We start from the raw sequence: 20,264 nt of genomic DNA on the forward strand, positions 1-20,264 counted from the left end.
GAAGCCCATTGTGGTGTTCTGTAAGTAAATGATACTGTAAAAGCCCCGTTCAGAATTGTAAACTACACGATCCCAACATGCATAAGATTACTGAGAATTTATAAGAAAGGCCCCCTGAGGACGTGTATACTCTTGACAAAAGGTCACTGTTGAGAAAGCTGATTAAAGCCATATTTACCCATAAAGTTTACATCAGTCTCCAGTCTATAGTCTAAATTACTGTATATATTGCAACAGTAGCAAAAACAACAAAAGCAGCAAAAAAACCCAATGTAAATCTGATCTTTTCAGTTTGGGGCTCGTGACAACTGATGAGATAACACTTTTTTCATAGTCTAGACCCCTTTTCCCAGCCCCTCCCCTGGACAGTTATGACCGATGTCAGAAGACTGTGTAGGTGAACACAATGTAATGACAGCTCTGGCTAATCGCCTGTCTTAACTATCTAGTCTTTCCAGATCAGAGAAAAGCGTGGGTTTGGAATTAGCAATGCTTTTTTTTGTGCTGTTAGAGCAACAGACATTTACTGTCTCAGCCCTTAAGCTTCTCTGTCAAAGACAAGCCGATCCTGCCGCATTAAAAAGCTATCTGTCTATATGACAACAAGTTTGGGAAATGAGAAACTATAAAGAGAGAAAGACAAATAAAAATATCGAAATGGGACAGTTGTGGAGTTACCCAGATAAGGAAACTGTGGTCACACAGATGGGCAACGCGCAGCTGAAGTGATCAGAGCCATTTTCTAAAGAAACAGATTTCAAGTCTCTCTGCATGTCATACTCCTCTCACCTGTTTCAACTGTTATCCTCTCCCTTCCTTCACAGAGACATATGGTGGACTTAAATTGGAGTGGACTTCGGTCTGCTTTGAGTGGGCTGTGGCTTTTTAAATGATTTATTAACTGATTTAATTGTTTTTGGTGGATTTTTTACTTTATGTCTACTCAAGGCAAGCACTTTTCCAGAACACACGTAGCACACAGACACACATCATACAACATCTGCAATGTCTTTTAGCAGGCCACGTTAACAACAGCAACAATGTGACAGTTGTCTAGGGATTACCTATTCAGAAAAAATATTAGCATAGCAACCCTTTAACGCCAAACACACCTGTCTGTTTTTTTTTTTAGTTGTTATTTGTTTTGTTTTCTTCCTTTTTAAATCCTACCTCCGACTGAGCCACCTTAAGCTTGCTCAACGTTCTTAACGTTGCACAATGTTAAAACATGTTTATTCACATTAACAGGAACACAGTTATGAGAGATGGAATTAAACTAAAAAAAAATCCAGAAATCCAGAGTTAGCATGGTTGGAAGTTGCAATGGTTAAACAGATATTCACATTCAGACATGAGGAACGTGTGTGAAATATAATTCATAATGTGTCTTCAAAACAAACACAAAGTTACGAGCTAAACGTGGTAATCTGGTCTGTAACAATGGGTTAACTGCTTAATTGAGAACAAATGAACAGACGTTAAATAAGAAAGGGCCGTTGACAAGTCCATCACAAGATTAATACATGGATTTGATGCTGGATCATTTTCACATAAGATAATCGAAGGACAAACTCGACATGGCAGGTTATCAAGTTAATCAGCCCATTAGAACCTATTATATCCGTAAGCTAAAACTAAGCTGCTCCTGACACTGTGGTTTGAAGATAGCCTCAGGTCTTAGTAGTGCTTGTCAAATGCAAAAAATAATTATACATGGGAGCGGTACCAATGGTTTTCTGTGGAACAAGGATGGGCACATACTTCAAATGCATTTAGACTTGTCACGGCATATAGGGACAGGGAATGATTGACACCAGCTATTAATGAGAGGGCTGGAACTTGAGATGCCAGATTCAGCTAATTGGCAAGTACTGTTTAAACATTGTCCCGAGAAGTACGGCAAGACACACAACCTGTTTGAAGGCAAATTCGTTCTTTGATGGGGCCGCTTGACAACCACTCATTTAAAACCTTTCTCTGTGGGTCACTGGAACAATTTCAAAAGGCTAACATGCCATCTCTTTACACATTCTACACATATTTTACACTACACATGTTATTTACCTACATCTACACAATAGAGTTTAAAAAGTGTTTATGACCATTTGATTACATACAAAAGTGGTCCTTGTCCTCTCATATAAATGTATGATATGATGATGGTTATGAAACTGTATACAGGGAAATTACAATGGCATATTTGGAAATGCAAATAGATATAGGTGTGCATATATGGGTATTTGTAGATATCATAACATGAATGGACTATAGGTTGATAGAGATAGATATTTACTTCTTTGTGACATGAGGCATAATGGCCCATTGTTTAAAAAAAATTCTACTAAAATATTATTCAGCTTAATTTATTTTAAATTTATTTAATTTACTTTGTAACTAAAAATACTTTGTTTGGTGTATGAATTGATTGACGGATGAATAAACAACAAATTTGCGTTAGAGAATAGCTCTTAATCACAGTATATGTGCATGTAGAAACTGTAGTAAAATTAGCAGTGTTAACTGAACTCAAACACAATTAAACTCCATTTTTACTCTTACGGTGTTAAACTGGATCCACTTTAATTCTGTAGTAGCTAATTTAGTGCTGCTGAGTTTACTTTGTATGTTTGGATGTTTTTTTGTTAGATGAGAGATGTATAAGAGGGACAGTCAAATGAAATATTTGAATTAGCAATTCAAATATTTGAATTAGTAATTCTTTAAATTAGCATGTGGAATTCTCAATTGTGGTTGGAGGAGCATTGTTTCTGAGCTACAGTACTAACATCTGGGTAAGAGAGAAGAGTGTGTTAGGGTTATGGCACACACTGAACTGCTGAGATAGTGGGATATGATGACAGCAAGCGCAAGAGTTGAGACCTGCCACGTTCTTACCCCTAGCTATGTGAACGAATAGACTGAAAAAGTCTTGCCATTTTGCCAAAGGTAGAACAGAGGACAAAGGCCTACACTTACATAACCCTTTATGGCATCTGCTGTTTAGTCAACACTTTTGCTGAGCCTAGCGTTACCCAAGTGAATGACCAGATGAGAGAATAATTTCACAAATAAATGTACATACAAAAACTAACAACGACAACAACAACAACAAAGTAAACAAATAGAAATGAGTAAACTAAACTGACAGATGTTTAATTCTGAGATGAGAAAATCTTAGGGCTCATTGCTTTAAAAATATATCTCTTTATCAGAATAACATTTTCATTGATGTTTCAACAAGGTGTGATAAACATCTCAACAATAGCTGTGCTGATGGATGGATGGATGGATGGATGGGTGGATGGATGGATGGATGGATGGATGACAGTTGTATATTCGGGAATACCTTAAAATCGTGTAATCATGTCTAACTGCCTATGTGCCAGAATGCTATCTTTGCCAGTACAGAGCACCCTAATACTGAGGTGTCGAAATACTCTCCGCTGACCCGAACAACAGTAAATTGTTTGTGCCCTTTTATGGCCTACCGGTAGGATGATCATGAACTGACTAGGATATGCTACCATAAACTGTGGTTACTTTAACTCTATAAAAAAGTGTTCAGATTATGCACATACTTAGGAGACTGGCTAGAATATTAATGATTTATGTTTTTTATGTAGTAGATGCCATGTGTATTAATTGTCTGCATTCTGCAAGATTAAAAGTGATTAAATTTAAAAATTGAAATTGGTTGATCAGGGCCTAGACTAATCCATTTAATTTAGCCCAAATCTGGTAATTCTGGTTAAAAGTTATTGGTGGAAAACATGAAAATGATCAGCTAATGATTTTTTTGGTTGAAAACAATTCTTTATCCAAAATGTTCTTTCATAACACAGCGCTCTTGTTGACAAAAGAGTCTGATGCATGCAGTATTACTTAGACAGCGCAATCTTTTTGACGATCTTTTGGGAATCGATTGCTTGTTAACCGTACTTAGACTGAAGAGCAAAGGCTAGCCCACTAAAGTCATAAAAAACCTGCCTAAAAAGCCGTAAAACTTTCGCGTACCTTTCATTCCGGTTTGTTAACCGTGTTGACAAAAAATATTACCACTTATTTGTTCAAACGTTTGTTCCTTATGTTTAGACTTCAACAGGCTATGTGGGGTCACGCGGTCCATTAAAGTTGCGCATATACGCTGTCTTGCTCGACGCTCCCTAACCCGCCCGCTCCTTTGTTTGACTCACCCTAGACACACCTATGATACCTGCCAGATAGTCATTATCATAAACATGCCAAAGGTACCCCACCCTCTCTCTCAGTTATATATTACGAGCCCTTGAACTAAAACCATTAGCTGCTGAGATCTTTTAGGTACACCTGTCAGCGACTTCAAACTTGCCTGAGCAACCATGAGTTCTCTGTCAATCAAAAGTTTTTCCAGTTCCCGTCCGTCCTCCTCTCTATCATACACCGGAGGGTTTACGAAGCGCATCGCTGTTGGTCACGCACCGAGCGTGTATGCCGGAGCAGGGGCAGGCTCTGTCCGCGTCTCTTATGCCAGCGGGACGAGAAGCGGTTTTGACTTGGCAAGCGCACTTAGTGGTGCCGATAATGGCTTTAACGTGTCTCAAAATGAGAAGGCAACGATGCAGAACCTCAACGACCGTCTTGCAAGCTACCTACAGAAAGTCCGGTCACTGGAAGAGGCAAATGCCAAGCTGGAGCGTCAGATTCGCGAGTGGTATGAGAAGAGGACGCCAGTGAGCAGAGATTACTCTCACTATCAGGTGACCATCGACGACCTGCGCTCAAAGGTAAGAATATCGTTATGTGATGAGAGATGTAGATAATGCTATTCATCAATGTGAGTTTGAAGACATGTTGATGGACGAGGTATGTTTAATATTTGAATAATCATGATCTCAAACTATTCAAAAATATCCTTTGTGTCGATGTTGGCAAAACATAATAGTTTCGACAAATAAAATAAATCCTAAAATAAATGTTTGCTACTGATGCCTCTTGCTCACAGTTATCTGTTATCTCTCATCTTTGAATTTCATGTCCCCAGGTTCTTCCAAGTTTAAAGGTTTAATTACCAGAAACTATTAAAATGCATTCAATGCATTTGACTGTAGGCATCGATATTCTTGTATCGATATGTACTTATGTAGTAAATCTGGAACAAGGGTGAATTGTGGTTTTCACCTTGTTACCATAGGTACCTTGTGCTAAAGGCGGTGAAAGAAGAATAGATAGATAGATAGATAGATAGATAGATAGATAGATAGATAGATAGATAGATAGATAGATAGATAGAGCCAGGCTCATTATGTCACACTATTGTTAGCGACATGGTCACGTTTTCATTTTTTTCCTCTCCAGATCAATGCTGTCACTCTGGACAATGCCAGGATCGTCCTGCAGATTGACAATGCCAAGTTGGCCACAGAGGACTTCAGGCTCAAGTCAGTATCAATAGCGAAATGAAACGCGATAGCGCAAATCTACGAGTCCATTGAAGTTATTGTTCAGATAGCTTGGCTTAAAAGTATCGATTCTCAGAACAATTCCACACAATAACTGTATATTACTTTGGAATCTAAAGCTACGGCGCATCAATTGATGTGTAATACCAAAAGAGTGCACAAGAGGGCAGTGTAGCGACAACTCCAGACACTTGAGGATTTTTTTCCCTTAATGGCATTCCGTAACGTTGTCATGGTCACAGTCATATCTTTACCGGTTTTGTCGGTCTGTCTTGGATAGGTATGAGAATGAGCTGGCACTGCGTCAGTCTGTAGAGGCTGATATTGCTGGACTCAGGAAGGTTCTGGATGATCTTACAATGACACGGTCAGATCTAGAGATGCAGATTGAAGGCCTGAGGGAAGAACTGGTGTTCCTGAAGAAGAACCATCAGGAGGTAAGTGTTTCAGCAGCAGGACACATCAGTCAACAGCCCTTCCATCAATTTTACATCATAGCATAATCTTGGCATTTAAGATAATATTTGCCTGTTTTTAAATGACAGTATGGATTGTGAAAGGTGTTTTAATCTAATGAGATGACTCTCTGGTTCTTCTTGCCATGTGCAGGAGATGGCAGCACTGCGGGCCCAGATGACCTCCAGCTCAGTGAACGTTGAGGTTGACGCTGCTCCACAACAGGACCTCGCCCGTATTATGGAGGAGATCCGCGCACAGTACGAAGGCATCGCAGAGAAGAACCGCAGAGAGATGGAGGCTTGGTACAAGGGCAAGGTCAGAACACGCACACACTCACACACAAACACACACATATACATACACAAGGGGACACACACACACATACACACACACATACACACGCACACACACATGCACGCACACGTGCATGCACACCCACACACGCACGCACACACACACACACACACACAAACACACACACACACACACACACACAAATACGCACAGGCCCACATGCATTCTGAAAGTGGTTTCTAGTTTAGAGTACAACAAAAATAGTTTGTTTACTTGGTTTATCTTAACTCCATTTTCTTAATTGCTGTGCCCACAGTTTGACGAGCTGAACAAACAGGTGACCATCAGCTCAGAAGGCCTTCAGACCTCTCGCAGTGAAATCAGTGAGCTGAAAAGAACCCTCCAGGCTCTGGAGATTGAGCTGCAGTCACAGATCAGCCTGGTAAGTATACACCTCTTTCTTTCCCTTAATCTCTTTCACTCCATCACTTCACCTCAAAAGCACTGTCTTTCTTAATCGCTGCAACTCTCTGTGTCAGTCTCCCACTCTGTCCCTCCTTCTCTTACGATCTCTCTCAGGCTCACGATCTCTCTCAGAGATGGTGGAATGGATTTGGTAAAAAAAAAATAGATTTTGTATCAGTCACATTATTTTGTGAGCTTGTTTATAATATACTCTGTGCATGTGTGTGTGTTTGCAGAAAGCGTCTCTGGAGGGCACCCTAGCAGACACAGAGTCTCGCTACAGTATGCAGTTGACTCACCTGCAGGGAGTCATTAACAGCCTGGAGGCTGAGCTCTCACAGATGCGCATGGACATCGAGAGACAGTCCAGCGAGTACAAGATGCTCCTGGACATCAAGACCAGACTGGAGCTCGAGATTGCAGAATACAGAAGGCTGCTGGACGGAGAGGACATCACGTGAGTGAAGAGTTTTTTACAATACAGAATTTCAGTGTCTCAAAGAGAAAGGAAAAACAAAACAAAACAAAACAAATTCACATACTGATGGAGTATACCAACTATCCATTTCAAATTCACAAAACATCATTTTAGAAGTCTGCCGAAGTCATCTAGTACAATAGCGTGGGGTCTCAATTAATTTTTGATAACTTTTTTTTTACTTCCAGGAAAACCACGACAAAAGTGATTGAATTTACACCTCCCCCCAAACGTAAGTTTCAAATTTCAGTATAGTTAGACTATTAAATATAATGAAGTGTTCATATGGGTATTATTTCTTTTTCACTAATTTTCTTGTGAGTTACACATTACACAGAATATGAGGAGTCAATATCAAAAGCATGGATTCAGCATTAAGATATTCCAGTATAGCTGTAGATATAGAAAAAAGAAAGAGGAAAGAAAAATGCTTTTTATGTTTGCCTGGGATACACTTAGTGTAAAAATGATTTTACAAGCATACTGACATGGGTGTGGTCCTCTTTAGCTGATCCAGTGGTGACCAAACGTGTGAGGACCGTGGTCGAGGAGGTGATCGACGGAAAGGTTGTCTCCCGCACTGAGGATGTTGATGTGGAGGTTGTGAGCAAGTAGATGACAAAAACTCAACCAGTGGTAGAGCTGTGTTAAGACACATTCAGATAAATATCCCTCAGCTCTGTTCAGTGTAACTGGTATCGAGCACCTTTGAAACAAATGTCATTTTAACACCTCTGTGAAACTTCAAAGAAAGTTAAATAAAGCACCACGTGATGTTACATCTTTATCTGCTGGCTTTTTCTTTAAAAGTTTAGAGGGTTCTTGATCTTTTGATCATGTTTCTTTTGTTGTTGCTGTTAAATTGAATTATTCAATTCTGCATAAACTAATTACTCTTAGTCTGAAACATTCTTTTCCAGCTAAACACTTCAAAGCTTTTATACCTGTGAAGCAGAAACTGTTTAATACACACAGTACTACATTTTCTCAGGTCCCATAACTGCATGCACAGATGCATGCGCACAGCACACACAGCTCCAAGCACAGCTTCATCCCATACCCCCATCAGCCTAGTTTCCATACAGCTTCACCACACATAGCCATCAGCATTGCTTCATTACGGCTTCAACACACAATCATTGGCGCAGCTTCAGTGCAGCATCACCACAAATAGCTATCAGCACAACTTCGACAGACACAGCCATCAGCACAGCTTCAATACAGCAAACACAACTACAGCACAGTGCAGCATCACCACAGCTTCAGCACAGTGCAGCATCACCACAGCCTCAGCACAGCTTCACCAAACACCATAAAACCATTAGCACAGGTTTAATGCAGCTTCGACAAACACAGCTATCAGTACTGCTTCAACGCAGCTGCAAAAAAACAGAGCCACCACCAGAGCTTCAGTACAGCCTCAGCAAGCACAACCTTCAGTAAGCATCACCATACATAACCACCAGTACAGTCTCAACCCTTAAACTCAGCATGGCCCCAGCACAATCACAGCAAATACATTTCTGAGTTCAGTTTCAGCAAAGTACAGCTTCACCACAGCAAAGTGTAGTGAAAATGTGGAGTCTGAAATGCTCCTAACAAACCTGCGCTACTAAACAGAATAAACAGCTAAGTAGCAGCAAGGTAGACAGAAGAATAAATGCAAGCAAAATGTCAGTATTTCTACAAAATAATCTTAGATAGATAGATAGATAGATAGATAGATAGATAGATAGATAGATAGATAGATAGATAGATAGGTGGATAGACAGACAGATAGATAGATAGATAGATAGATAGATAGATAGATAGATAGATAGATAGATAGATAGATAGATAGATAGATAGATAGATACATAGATACATACATACATACATACATACATACATACATACATGGACACATAGATAGATTGATTCAGTTCCCAGGGTTTTGTCAGCATGTGAATGATAGTTCACCGTTGAGTCTGTGTGGCTTCTAACTTGCTCATGTCAAACTAATGACAACTGGTGATCTGTTTGTGTGTGTATATGTGCATGCGGTAGGGGGTGTTTCTGAGTGCGTGTTTCACTCTGAAATACGACATGATTTTCTTGCTGCTGCAGTTGTTCAGCTGTGAAATCTGCTGGGAAATTTCAGTAAATATCTTGGTTCAAACAGTGATCTCAGTGACTCTAAGTTGGCTTTGAGGTGTATACTGTTTGAGCGGCGTAACTGAGTAGGCTTTTCTGGAGTGTGATGGATGACTGATAACGACAATGGCAAATAGAAAGCACCCAGTGACTCACACATTACCTACATTAAGTCTCATAGCCCCAGTGTAAACAACTGAATTGGGGCATTTCAGTCATTTTTAGAGAAATATAAAAAGTTGCTGCTAAAGTGGAGTGGTTTTATTTCTGCTTGATCAGTGTTCTTTCTTTATAATGTTTTTTTTTTCATTCTAAAGGACAACACTCATCTTTTAAAATAAATCCCTTTGCATTTTCCTTTTTTAAAGAAAAGTTTTTCAGGTGTTTATGTCCAGTAATATCCAGCAGGGGGAGCCAGAAACAAATCTCAGACAGGATCACGTGTGTGCTCTGCGGGTACCAGCAGTACAAGAAGCAGTTTGACCCGTCACTAGAAAAGTTGAAGTCTTGCCTGAGAAGTGGATGCACTGATGTGAAAGCAGATTCTAGCTGCTCCATTGGCTATCTATAAGGCCCAAGTCCATAAATCAAAAGTCAAGTCAATCTTTGGTGTCTCAGGTAATCTTGAGATCTACTGTAATTATTTCCTTAAATAACTATTTAGAAAATCTATACCACAAGGCACATTTAACAAAACAACAGAAGGCAAAAGGCCAGAAAGAAAATCCAGTTTGTTTGTGCAACAATTACAGTGCAGTGTAGTCATTTATCAACAAACAATTATGTTAATAGTTATGCATATTGGGGAGGTACACACACACACACGTACACACACACACTTCTCACTAGGTTTTTAATCATCATGGCTCTCACAGATCCATAATGGAGTCACAGGCTGGCTGCTCTCAATCAAACACATCCCTGTTTCTATGGTGATGAGAACTCCTGTCCTACCAATTCCTGTGCTGCAAGAAAAAGGAACAGAGAACAACACCGCTTATTTCAAACATCTAAATAACAGATACAGTACATCCAGTCATACTGCACACTGCTGTAATGCCAAATGACAAAAATGTCCAGCTATATCTAGAAGAAGCAGCTACAGAGTTCATACATACATTGGTGGCAATTCATATACATATGGCACAAAAGAATAGCTCTTTCTAACAATGCTAAGTATTCACAGTGCAGACTTCTCCCCATTTTGGTCTGCAGTACCAACTACTGGAAATAGTTACTGTTGTTTGTAGTTGTTTAATGCATTTAACATTGAATAATTTGGAAAAAATGAAAAGTATGTGCTCTCTGGTGGGATAAGTAGGATGAAAGGACAGGACTGTCAAACATCAGCAAACATAAACACACAGTTTATGACTTCAGCTTAGCTGCATGCAAAACCGGACAAAGACCACTTCAATATTGAGAATGATTCATGAAAGCCCATCTGTCTTTTAACCTGTGTTAGAAAAACTTGTCATGAAATGTGACAAATACACGTAAAAAGAAAAAATGTTTTGAGTGTTCTGTGGAGTGTACATTGTGGAGTGATTGGTTACACTATGAAAACATAAAAAGTCAAAAGTGTTCAATAGCAGAAGAAATTAGAGCAGTTCTTAATGGACAGTTCTGATTATTTGATTCATGTTATCCAGTTTACTGAGAAATCCTGCTCTGTAGTTGGACTACCGATACAAACCTTTGTCAACAAGTTCTTCAGTTTTACATGCTGCAGTAATTCAATCTTAACTCATGTTTATTTACATATTTTAACAATGGCAATTTTCTTTTCTTGCTTAACATGCTATGCGATGACACACACCAAACACAACGTACACTGTGTCAGTCAGATGACCACAACACAGGCGCAGTGTGGTTGACTTTTAATGATGTGCTTTGATCAATCGCTTCGTTCCTCTGCTATAATTCATCAGACAAACATCAGGCTAAAGTTGTACTTTTCTTTCACATATTTCTGTAAGACTGTTGCTACTAGTAACAGAAAGTCTGAGTGAAGCTCTGATCTTGTGGTAGACTTTCGACCTACTCAGATGCATTGTCAGAAAAATATTGTGCATCATTTCTGTGTGTGACATACTGTATCTCTGTGACGTAAAACTAATGTCGCTCAAAACCCAAATTTGCAGATTACCTTCAGTAACACCTACTTGGGCTTTTGTGATGGTCTTCTTTGATTCAGATATGCTCAGGATAGTTTTGTGTGGTGTTTTCTAGTACTGGTTTTTGGTGCCTGTCGTAGAGTTCTGGGAAATCTCTCCAAAAGCAGATGTTAGACAGGAAGAGAGGATTCTGAGAGGATCCAGGCTGTTACCAAGCAACGCGCTCTCTCCACAGACTACAGCAGGACACTCTGCTAGGATTCCATCTCCTTGCAGAACATTGGTGCACAAAACTCCAGCTGATATTGGTTATTGACAGTATGGAACAAATGAGCGCTTGCTTGAAAATTACATAGTACGACTTGCTGAGACGCGAGGGGTCCAAAAATTTGATGAAAATTTATTTGACAAAGAGCATAGGCTACAGAAATCTTTCCTTTAATTTCTTTTTTTAATTGATATTTTTGACTGCACGTCAGTTACGCTTACGAGGACAACTTGACCTTCAATATGTGGATGGAAAATGTTTTGATTCTCAACCACGATTTGGCTTTTTCGCAGCTCCAAAATGACACTGAAAAAAAGGAGCAGAGAGCCTTACATAAGCCCTCAGTAAATAGCACGCCGAGTCTCACAGAGGGAGTGCCTGCTGCGCTGGTTTGTCATGCCCCTCCACACTGAGAAACCAGTACCAAAATAATATTGTTCTGCATGTTTCACTTTAAACCGACTGGGCATGGTGGAGCGGTCCATTCACTCTCCAGAGGGACAAACGACTTACGAATCAGCGCTTTTATTCATGAGCAGTGGCTTTTACCTTTTTCCCAAATTCTGGAAATGAATTAAGTCGTAATTACGGCTTTGCTTTAAATAACTTGTGGTCGGTTACGCAAATAAAGACTGTACCAATGTGAACCAACTGAACGTTGCCCCCCTCACAGTTCATCTACTTATAGTATCAGCTGAGGAGATATAAAGAATTGAAACAGCTTTTTTTTATTCAATGGGGATGTCCTTTTACGTGGTGGAAGTTAAATAGTGCAAACTACTTTCTATATACTGACCACGTCGTTGTTTGTTAACGGCAACGTGTTATGTGTAATGTCGGCGCTTGCTTCTCTTGAAACGGACTGGTTAACGTACGAGCTGTCATATTGCTTCTTGGTAAGTTTTACATTATCTCTTGCACTGATGACCATAGTATGCATTAACGCATGTTCTTCGTATCTAATTGACGCGTATATTAAAAGAGATCTATAGTCGCTGCTTTGATAGAAAAGAAAATCTCCAGGAGTCTGGTTGAAGCGGTTTGTTTTGATCACGGCACATGAACCTTTTGGATTTTCAGAAACTCAAGACAATTGGCATGGTACGACATCACTTAATCATTGGACGAAATAGTGGCTGTGTTCGTGACTCGCTCGCACGCAGAATTTTATAAATTGTGGCTCTCTCTAAACCAAATTCAGTAATGAGAATGGTGTAGTGTCCATGTCATATAAGTGTAACAATGGCAATATGATCTATTATTGGACTATCGCATCATTCAGTATACAAAATGCTGTTCAACCGAAGTGGTCAATGACAAGCTCAAACAAAAATGCTCATGACAAAAATATCGATGTGATCTGGTTACTAAGCCTCCAGGCTTTTTGTGAAAGTGATATTTCATGAGTCAGTGAAAGTTGATGAGGTCATCGTCCACAGGCTTTTGTGGGTGTATTTTGTAAAAGTGGTGTGAGGAGGGGGGAAAAAGTCATTAACCCTTGAAATGCTGTATTTCTGATTATCCTTAGCGTTATTAGGTCTTCATCCACCCATTTACATGCCGACATCCTTACTGTTGTATTCGACAGGTAATTGTGGCCCCCCACAAAAAATATCCATGTCAGTCATGAAATCTGTACGTATACATAAGTGTAATCGACAATCAGGTTTGTAATTAGGTCACCTGCTGATCTCTGCGGTCTCTGTGTGTTCTAAGTGGCCTGATTAACTTAATGATGGAGAGGTGTCTAACTAAGTCTTTCAGTTCCGCCATGGCAGCCATGTTTTGGCTGTCAGAGCTCCAAAGAGGGAGGGTGAAGAAGCTACGAGGCCTCTCTCTGTCCCGCGGGAATGGATTGGGATGTCTGACTGAACTGGCTGGACATGATGGGCTTTTCCTTTGGATGACTTGTTAAAGCAACAGCTGGAGCTCAGAGGAAAGGGTATCTCTTTCCTGGCCTGTGACTCTGATCTCAGATATACAGCCAGAGGAAACTCTTGGCTTCCCTTCATTGTGGTTCACAGGAAGTGGAATGTTACTGCTTAGAATACTGTATGCTTCCTGTAGGTTCTATAGCTATGTACAGGGTGTCCACTCATCAGCCTAAAGCACGCAGTGGGAGCTGATTTGAAGGAAAAACTTGCTCTGTTTATTGTATGTTTATCATTTGCAGGGGTGTATCCAAGTAGATACAGTATGGTTGATGTCACAAGATTATCCCTCACAAACATTGCAAAATTGTGGGAGGAGGCCAAAAAGCTGCAGATTTGACCTTTATAATGTTATGGTATTAGTTGAACATTAGTTGAACGCAATGGGGATACTTTTTTCATTTTCCCTTTCTTTGTCCCCATTTGGAATGGTTGGTTACTCATTCTCATACAGGTGTTCCCCTCACACACTTTAGTTTAGGTGAGTGAGACTTCCACTGATATGCATGAAGGCTGTCATCACATCTTTCCCCACAACTATCGACTTAGCACTGCAGAGAGACATTATATCAAGGAAAGCAATATTCATGTGATGTCACTCAGAAGTACATAGATGCCAGATTGTCAGTGACCACTGATGGGCAGTGGGTGGGAGAGCTCCCCTGGACAACACACCAACCCAGGGGAAAGGCACCACTGTGTTAACCAGCATCCCTGGCCACAGTCATCCAGTCTGGCACAGCTAGGGATTAAACCTATGTCACAGTTAAAAACTGATCAGTTCTGATATGTGTGTGTATATATATATATATATATATATATATATATATATATATATATATATATATATATACACACACACACACACACACACATATATAGGAATGTTTCCAATTGTATAATCTCTTTCATGTCTTTGAAGCTGTTGTTATTTTTTTATTTCCGTGCATTTGTAGAAATGTTTGTTTTTATACAAGTCTTTATGTTTGTGATAATTATGTAGACCTCCTCCCTTGTACCTGAATGATAAAGATAAGTGAGTAATACATTCTATATCAGAGGTATTTTTATGAATGGTTTTAAGGAATTTAATTAACAAAGTCAGCTGATTTAATTTTTTCACATATTGATCAATTAATTTGCGCATATGCTTTTTTTCTGACCTGTCATGCCACAAGATACAAGACATGAATTATGAAATTAGACTAGCGACTTTTCTTTAGAACGTGGCTTTTCAGAGGCCAAAATTGTGATTTGACTGAGTGGTACTGTGATATTTACAGCAGTTCACTATTTACTGCAGTCGCGTTGCTCTCATTTGTTTCTTTAAAATACAGTCTTAAAGGTTGCACCTTATAATTCTTTGTCTGATGGACATAGCACACAGGTAATTGTTATTAGCGGTGACAGATTCTTATGTAAATGCTGTAATATAATGTTCAAGTGTTTTCAGTATTTACATTTGAGTGTAAACAATTTAGAAAGCATCAGGAGCGATGGTAGAATAGGGCTTTGTATTTTAAGGATCTATTTTTAAGGCTCTTTAAAAGGAAATAAGCTTGTTGAAGCTTTCTAAATACTGCCGTGTCCTCACACAGGCCAGGTTCACGTCATCGCATCTAAACCTCATTCCGCTACTCCACGGCGCTCTAGACTGCAGATTTCATTACTCGCCATATAAATGTGCAGTTACATAAATGGCTGGGATGTTGGCCATGCCAGAAACGAAGGAGCGTGCAGATCCTCTGAGACTGAACTGATGTTGCAGAAAAACAAAAGGACTCCCGTCGTCTGTTTCTGCAGCTATCGCTGCGTTTTCTGTCTGAAAGCCAAGGAGAGGCCATAATCGTATTGCGATGTAGCCCAAGTGTCTGGAGCATATTTCTTCTGTGAAATTTGGTATTGCTAAATATCCAGAAGAGGTTTCCATCTGCAGATTTGTCTGTATCTGTTACTGTGATTGTTTCCATTCAGTGCATAAAGTAGACTAAACCGCATAATTCTCATAAGTATTGATCAAACATGACAGAACACAGACTTAATGGATTTTGTTTGTGTATGAATGTGGATATACAGTATTTGCATATGTGTGAGTATCTGTATGCTGAACGAGAGAAAACCTCTTCTTCTTTGAAACATAGCAAGCAATAGCTGCACTCAGCTGACTCCATTCTCCCTCTGTGTTCCAGGTGTAGCTGTCTCCATGGCAACCAGCGCAGTTCCCAGCGACAATCTTCCCACATACAAACTGGTGGTGGTGGGGGATGGGGGAGTGGGAAAGAGCGCTCTCACCATCCAGTTTTTTCAGAAAATATTCGTCCCCGACTACGACCCCACCATCGAAGACTCGTACCTGAAGCACACAGAAATTGATGGCCAGTGGGCCATTTTGGACGGTGAATAAGTCTCCATCATTATCAGACAGACTTGTATCTGTACTGGGTTTTTATGGAGAGTGTTTCATGTAAACAGTATACGTGGATTTGAGAAGGTGCATACGTTCTATTTACACAGGTTCTGAAAGAGTAGCAGGGCCATCCCTCAGAGTTCTGTCTTTATTTGTCTGTTGGTCTGATGCACTGCTAGCTTTTACAGATACTGTGACAAGGGATTCATCTGTCTGGGTGTTTGCGCTCAGGTTTTAATGTTATAGGAGAGAACAGGTTCAGGCTCAAGTAGCTATTATTACCATATTCCAGCATTTATCTCACCAAATGCAGACCAATGGTTCTTAGCGTTTCATGGTAATATATGTTTTTTTTTGTGTTGTTTTCATGTGTGTGCCGTGCGCGTGTGTGTGTGTGTGTGCGCGCGCATGTGCGTGTGTGTAGTTCTGGACACGGCAGGACAGGAGGAGTTTAGCGCAATGCGTGAACAGTACATGCGGACGGGTGACGGGTTCCTCATCGTTTTCTCAGTGACGGACAAGGCCAGCTTTGAGCACGTGGATCGCTTTCATCAACTCATCCTGAGAGTGAAAGACAGGTTGGAACCTCGTCTAGTCACCCAGCGACTCATCAGCAGCCTCAACAGAGTTACGGTGGCTGCCAAAAAGCTTAAACAACACGTAGCTCCTCAACAAAACAACAAGAACAAAACATCACATACATTAATTCAAAATCAGTACAATACTGACACACAGTCCAACTCTGCATTAGTGCGGAATATGCTTAAGACTGGAAGTATTGTCATTTTTAAATGGGTTTTGGATGGTGGGAATAACTTACCTTCTTTCTGTTTTTTTTTTCTGCAGTTTTGAGTGGTTACTGTAAAACATCTGTGGATTATTAGCTTTTTCCACAAGGATGCATCATACCCAGTCATACATGAACCTTCCTCTCCCACTACATTCTTTTTCACCCTCCCATTTCACTCAGCCTTTTTTCACTCTGACCTTGCCCTACTCCCATCACCAGTTTCCTATAAACTTCACTCTTGCTATCAGTCTTCACCTTTTGCCGACCAAACTGTCCAGCCATGAATAATGCATACCCTGCCTGCAGGGCCTTTTCTTTCTCTCTCTCTCTCTCTCTGGCTCTCTCTCTCTCTTTCAATCAGCATAAACTGCACCCGCTGAACACATGGCTCAGGCAAATATGGATATGAATATGCCATTAATGATTCATCTGTTTGTGTGTGTGTGTGTGTGTGTGTTTGTGTTTTTAGGGAGTCATTTCCCATGGTCCTTGTTGCGAACAAAGTGGATCTGGTGCATTTGCGGAAAGTCACGAGTGAGCAGGGGCGAGAAATGGCCTCAAAGCATTGTGTAAGTTTCAGTTTTCTCTCCTCACCTTCAGAAATGAACCCAGTGCTTTGAAAAGAGTAGAATAAATTGACATGTCTCCTTCATGTAGCTGAGCTTTTTAGGGTAAAACATACCCTATTTGTGTGTTTATTCAAATTGTGTTGGTTAAAGCAATGTTTGGACCTTAAAGTTGATCTTTGAATCCTATAAAAGGCCTTTAGAGAAGTCTGATTATTGACCTTTGCGATTAGTATAAATATAACTGATTATGTTGTATGCTATTGTGAAAAATGTACCCTGTATACTGAGATTTGAAAGCTATGCGTCAAACATGTCACAGTAGTTTGACTTGGCAACTGTGGGGCTGAAAATAGAACTTGTGCACACACTTGAGTGTGCTTGAGTGAAATTCATTGTTTTACTGTTCTGTTCATTGTTTGGGTTAACATTTCATTAAGTTTAAAGCACTCATGTTGTTGTTCCCTAACTCTGTATTTCCAGAGCAGTCAGAGAGGCTTCACTCCCTCATAGCCCTATTAGTTTGGGGAGAAGATGTTGAAAGATGCTATATATACATACATATATATGGTGTATAATATGATTACTATGATATATTTGCAAGTTTTTATATCTTTTTGTTTCTTTTGTGATGAGATAGCACAGTGTATTTCCAGAAATGTTTTTGCATAAATGGTAAATGCTCTTTATCCCTGGTCTTTTTCCCTTGCTCTACCTGTACTTACCTGTTGAAATGGTTTGGTCCACACTGAGTAGGTCTCTGGGAGATGATAAAGACAGTCAGTATACTATCTTTGGGGAGGGGGGGGGGCCCTATTGAGTGATGGTCACAACAACAACCACACAGTTATGATGGGAGATGGAGGCCAAAATGTAATCAGAGTGATTTAGAAACGTGAAAAAGAGAAGTAATCACCGAAGGTCAGCAGAGGTCAAAGTGGTCAGTGGGAGAAGCCTACACGAAAATAGAGGTGACCTCACACACGTGTAATGTTTTCATTTTGTCTCTCATTCCCTTTTTTGTCTTTAGATCACATATATCGAAACAAGTGCTAAGGATCCCCCAATGAATGTAGACAAAGCTTTTCATGAACTAGTACGAGTCATTAGGTGAGTGTCTTCAAGTCTTAGGCTTCCTCTTATGGGGAGAAACTCTGCTCGACCACATTAGGCTCAAACCACAGCACTACAGCAAAATGTGAACATGAAGATGCAGAATTAGTTATCAAAAAAATAAAAATCTTTCTTTGTTTGTTTCTTACTTTTTGCTGCCTTACTCAGGCAACAGATTCCAGAGAGAAGCCAAAAGAAGAAGAAAACAAAATGGCGTTCAGACAGATCGCCGGGATCCCACAGACTTCATTGTGTCATACTGTGATTGTTTCTCTGCTGTTTTATTTAAGAACTCTTTTTGTTGTTTTTGTCGTTGTTGTCATTGTTGATGATGTTTTGGGCTTGTCACCATGGCGATGAAGACTCTGACTGTTAACGCACCCACCGTGCCTACAGCCATGCCACACTGTCAATGTGGGAGGTGTTGTGCCTTACAGTGAAGTATTACAGCTCACCATGGCAACCAGTGAAGTATTACAGTTCACCATGGCAACTAGTGTTGTCCAAAGCCAGGAAGGGCGCATACTTAGGAGAGAAATGCCCCCATACAGCCACTGTAAAATCTCTCTCTCTCTCTCTCTCTCCAAGAGGAAACAGGGACGCTCTGAGGCCTTTTTTTCATATATGTTGGGTATTTTGTGTTTTGTCTGTGTTCCTAAGATTGATTGTTTTCAAAAGCATGACATAAGTTGTTTAATAGATGAAGAAACTGTCCTCACTCAGTGATGTTTTTTTTTTTTTTTGTTCTGTGTTTTGTGTGTGGAAAGATGGAGGCCGTTTTGTTTTGATTAAAACAGATGGAGCTTGTGATTGTCTGGAAGAAGGGCGTGGCTATACAGAAATACAGGCTAGCTTGTCATGGAAGAGGTTGTGTAGACGTGTCTGTGTGAGAGAGGTTCATCGTGAAGAATATGGAAATTTAGTGTTGTCTTCGGAGAGTTGGAGCTTAGTCGTCTTGTCGAGAGGTGGAGATTTTGTGGTTTTAGATAGACGAAGGACTGATCCATTTTTTGTCAATATATAGAAGCCCTGGTGTTTGTACGGAGAAGTGAAGACTTCTGGTGTAGAGATGAAGGTTTTATTTGTACTGAAAGAATTAGATCCACTGTCAGTGAGGAGCAGTGAGAGTGAATCAGGCACCAGCATAGACACCTAAATGATTCCCAGCTGGCAGGGGAAATCCAGACATTGTGTGTGAAAGTCTGGGAGGGAGCCAGTGGGCATCCTGTAACTCACACAGTCAAGACTCCCTGAGTTCTCAACAAGAGTTCATTTGTGTTGTTGCCTGTTTCACACACTAGCCGTGACTTATTTTAAAATGGAAGAATGTGTCAGTCATTTTGACAATTTGTGAATGTTTTCCAGTAAAGTTCAGTGTCCAGAACTGAGGTTTTCATTTTTAAAATGACATATGTTTTTAGTTTGGACCCCCCCCCCTTCCCCACCACCACCAAATGACACAAATTAAAGGGGCACTCCATCCTAAATCTAAAACTGTGTCTCATTTGTCATTTATGTAGAGTATGCTGTTTCTTTCCTTAAATAGCACGATAAAGAGCCTTCCTCAAACACCCAGGCTGTTTATGATACTTAGGATGGACCACCTCTTTCAGTACCCATTCCACTATGATTGTCTTACTGTGTGTGACTGTATTGTTTTTCTTTGTCACAGACACCTGATTTTGACTTTGGCTTCGACTCAGCGTTTCCAAATACCTGCACAGCACTTGTTCTGACATGTGTGGCCTGGTGCACAATATCTGGTCATTTGTTTCTTAACAGTCAAGCCTTTTTGCTACTGTTTT

General features: G+C 40.2%; 2 protein-coding genes across 4 annotated transcripts; both read left to right on the plus strand.

The window, feature by feature from the left end:
• Positions 1–4,358: 4,358 nt before the first annotated feature.
• Positions 4,359–7,749, plus strand: krt97 (keratin 97). 3 transcript variants are annotated; one of them, XM_030773060.1, is made up of 8 exons: positions 4,359–4,763; positions 5,335–5,417; positions 5,719–5,875; positions 6,048–6,212; positions 6,508–6,633; positions 6,893–7,113; positions 7,249–7,268; positions 7,643–7,749. In XM_030773060.1, exons 1-8 carry the CDS (start codon positions 4,359–4,361, stop codon positions 7,747–7,749), a joined length of 1,284 nt encoding a protein of 427 aa, XP_030628920.1. The 3 variants fall into 3 exon arrangements, with proteins under 3 accessions (XP_030628920.1, XP_030628919.1, XP_030628918.1); XM_030773059.1 differs by lacking the exon at positions 7,249–7,268 and adding an exon at positions 7,323–7,366; XM_030773058.1 differs by lacking the exon at positions 7,249–7,268 and having other exon boundaries at positions 7,614–7,749.
• A 4,658-nt stretch (positions 7,750–12,407) lies between these two features.
• On the plus strand, positions 12,408–19,029 carry mrasb (muscle RAS oncogene homolog b). Its single transcript, XM_030773062.1, has 6 exons — positions 12,408–12,548; positions 15,773–15,979; positions 16,415–16,568; positions 17,250–17,349; positions 18,377–18,456; positions 18,628–19,029. The coding sequence occupies exons 2-6, from the start codon at positions 15,787–15,789 to the stop codon at positions 18,722–18,724; spliced, it is 624 nt and encodes a 207-aa protein (XP_030628922.1). The 5' UTR covers positions 12,408–12,548; positions 15,773–15,786; the 3' UTR covers positions 18,725–19,029.
• Positions 19,030–20,264: the final 1,235 nt, after the last annotated feature.

The sequence above is a fragment of the Chanos chanos genome, chromosome 4, assembly GCF_902362185.1.
Source record: "Chanos chanos chromosome 4, fChaCha1.1, whole genome shotgun sequence".
NCBI lineage: Eukaryota > Metazoa > Chordata > Actinopteri > Gonorynchiformes > Chanidae > Chanos > Chanos chanos.

Coding starts and splice junctions, on each gene's coding strand:
- mrasb (XM_030773062.1), top strand. CDS start 15,787: ATGGCAACCAGCGCAGTTCCCAGCGACAATCTTCCCACATACAAACTG. Junction 15,980..16,414: donor CCAGTGGGCCATTTTGGACG/GTGAATAAGTCT, acceptor GCGTGTGTGTAG/TTCTGGACACGGCAGGACAG. Junction 16,569..17,249: donor ATCCTGAGAGTGAAAGACAG/GTTGGAACCTCG, acceptor TTGTGTTTTTAG/GGAGTCATTTCCCATGGTCC.
- krt97 (XM_030773059.1), top strand. CDS start 4,359: ATGAGTTCTCTGTCAATCAAAAGTTTTTCCAGTTCCCGTCCGTCCTCC. Junction 4,764..5,334: donor TCGACGACCTGCGCTCAAAG/GTAAGAATATCG, acceptor TTTCCTCTCCAG/ATCAATGCTGTCACTCTGGA. Junction 5,418..5,718: donor ACAGAGGACTTCAGGCTCAA/GTCAGTATCAAT, acceptor TGTCTTGGATAG/GTATGAGAATGAGCTGGCAC.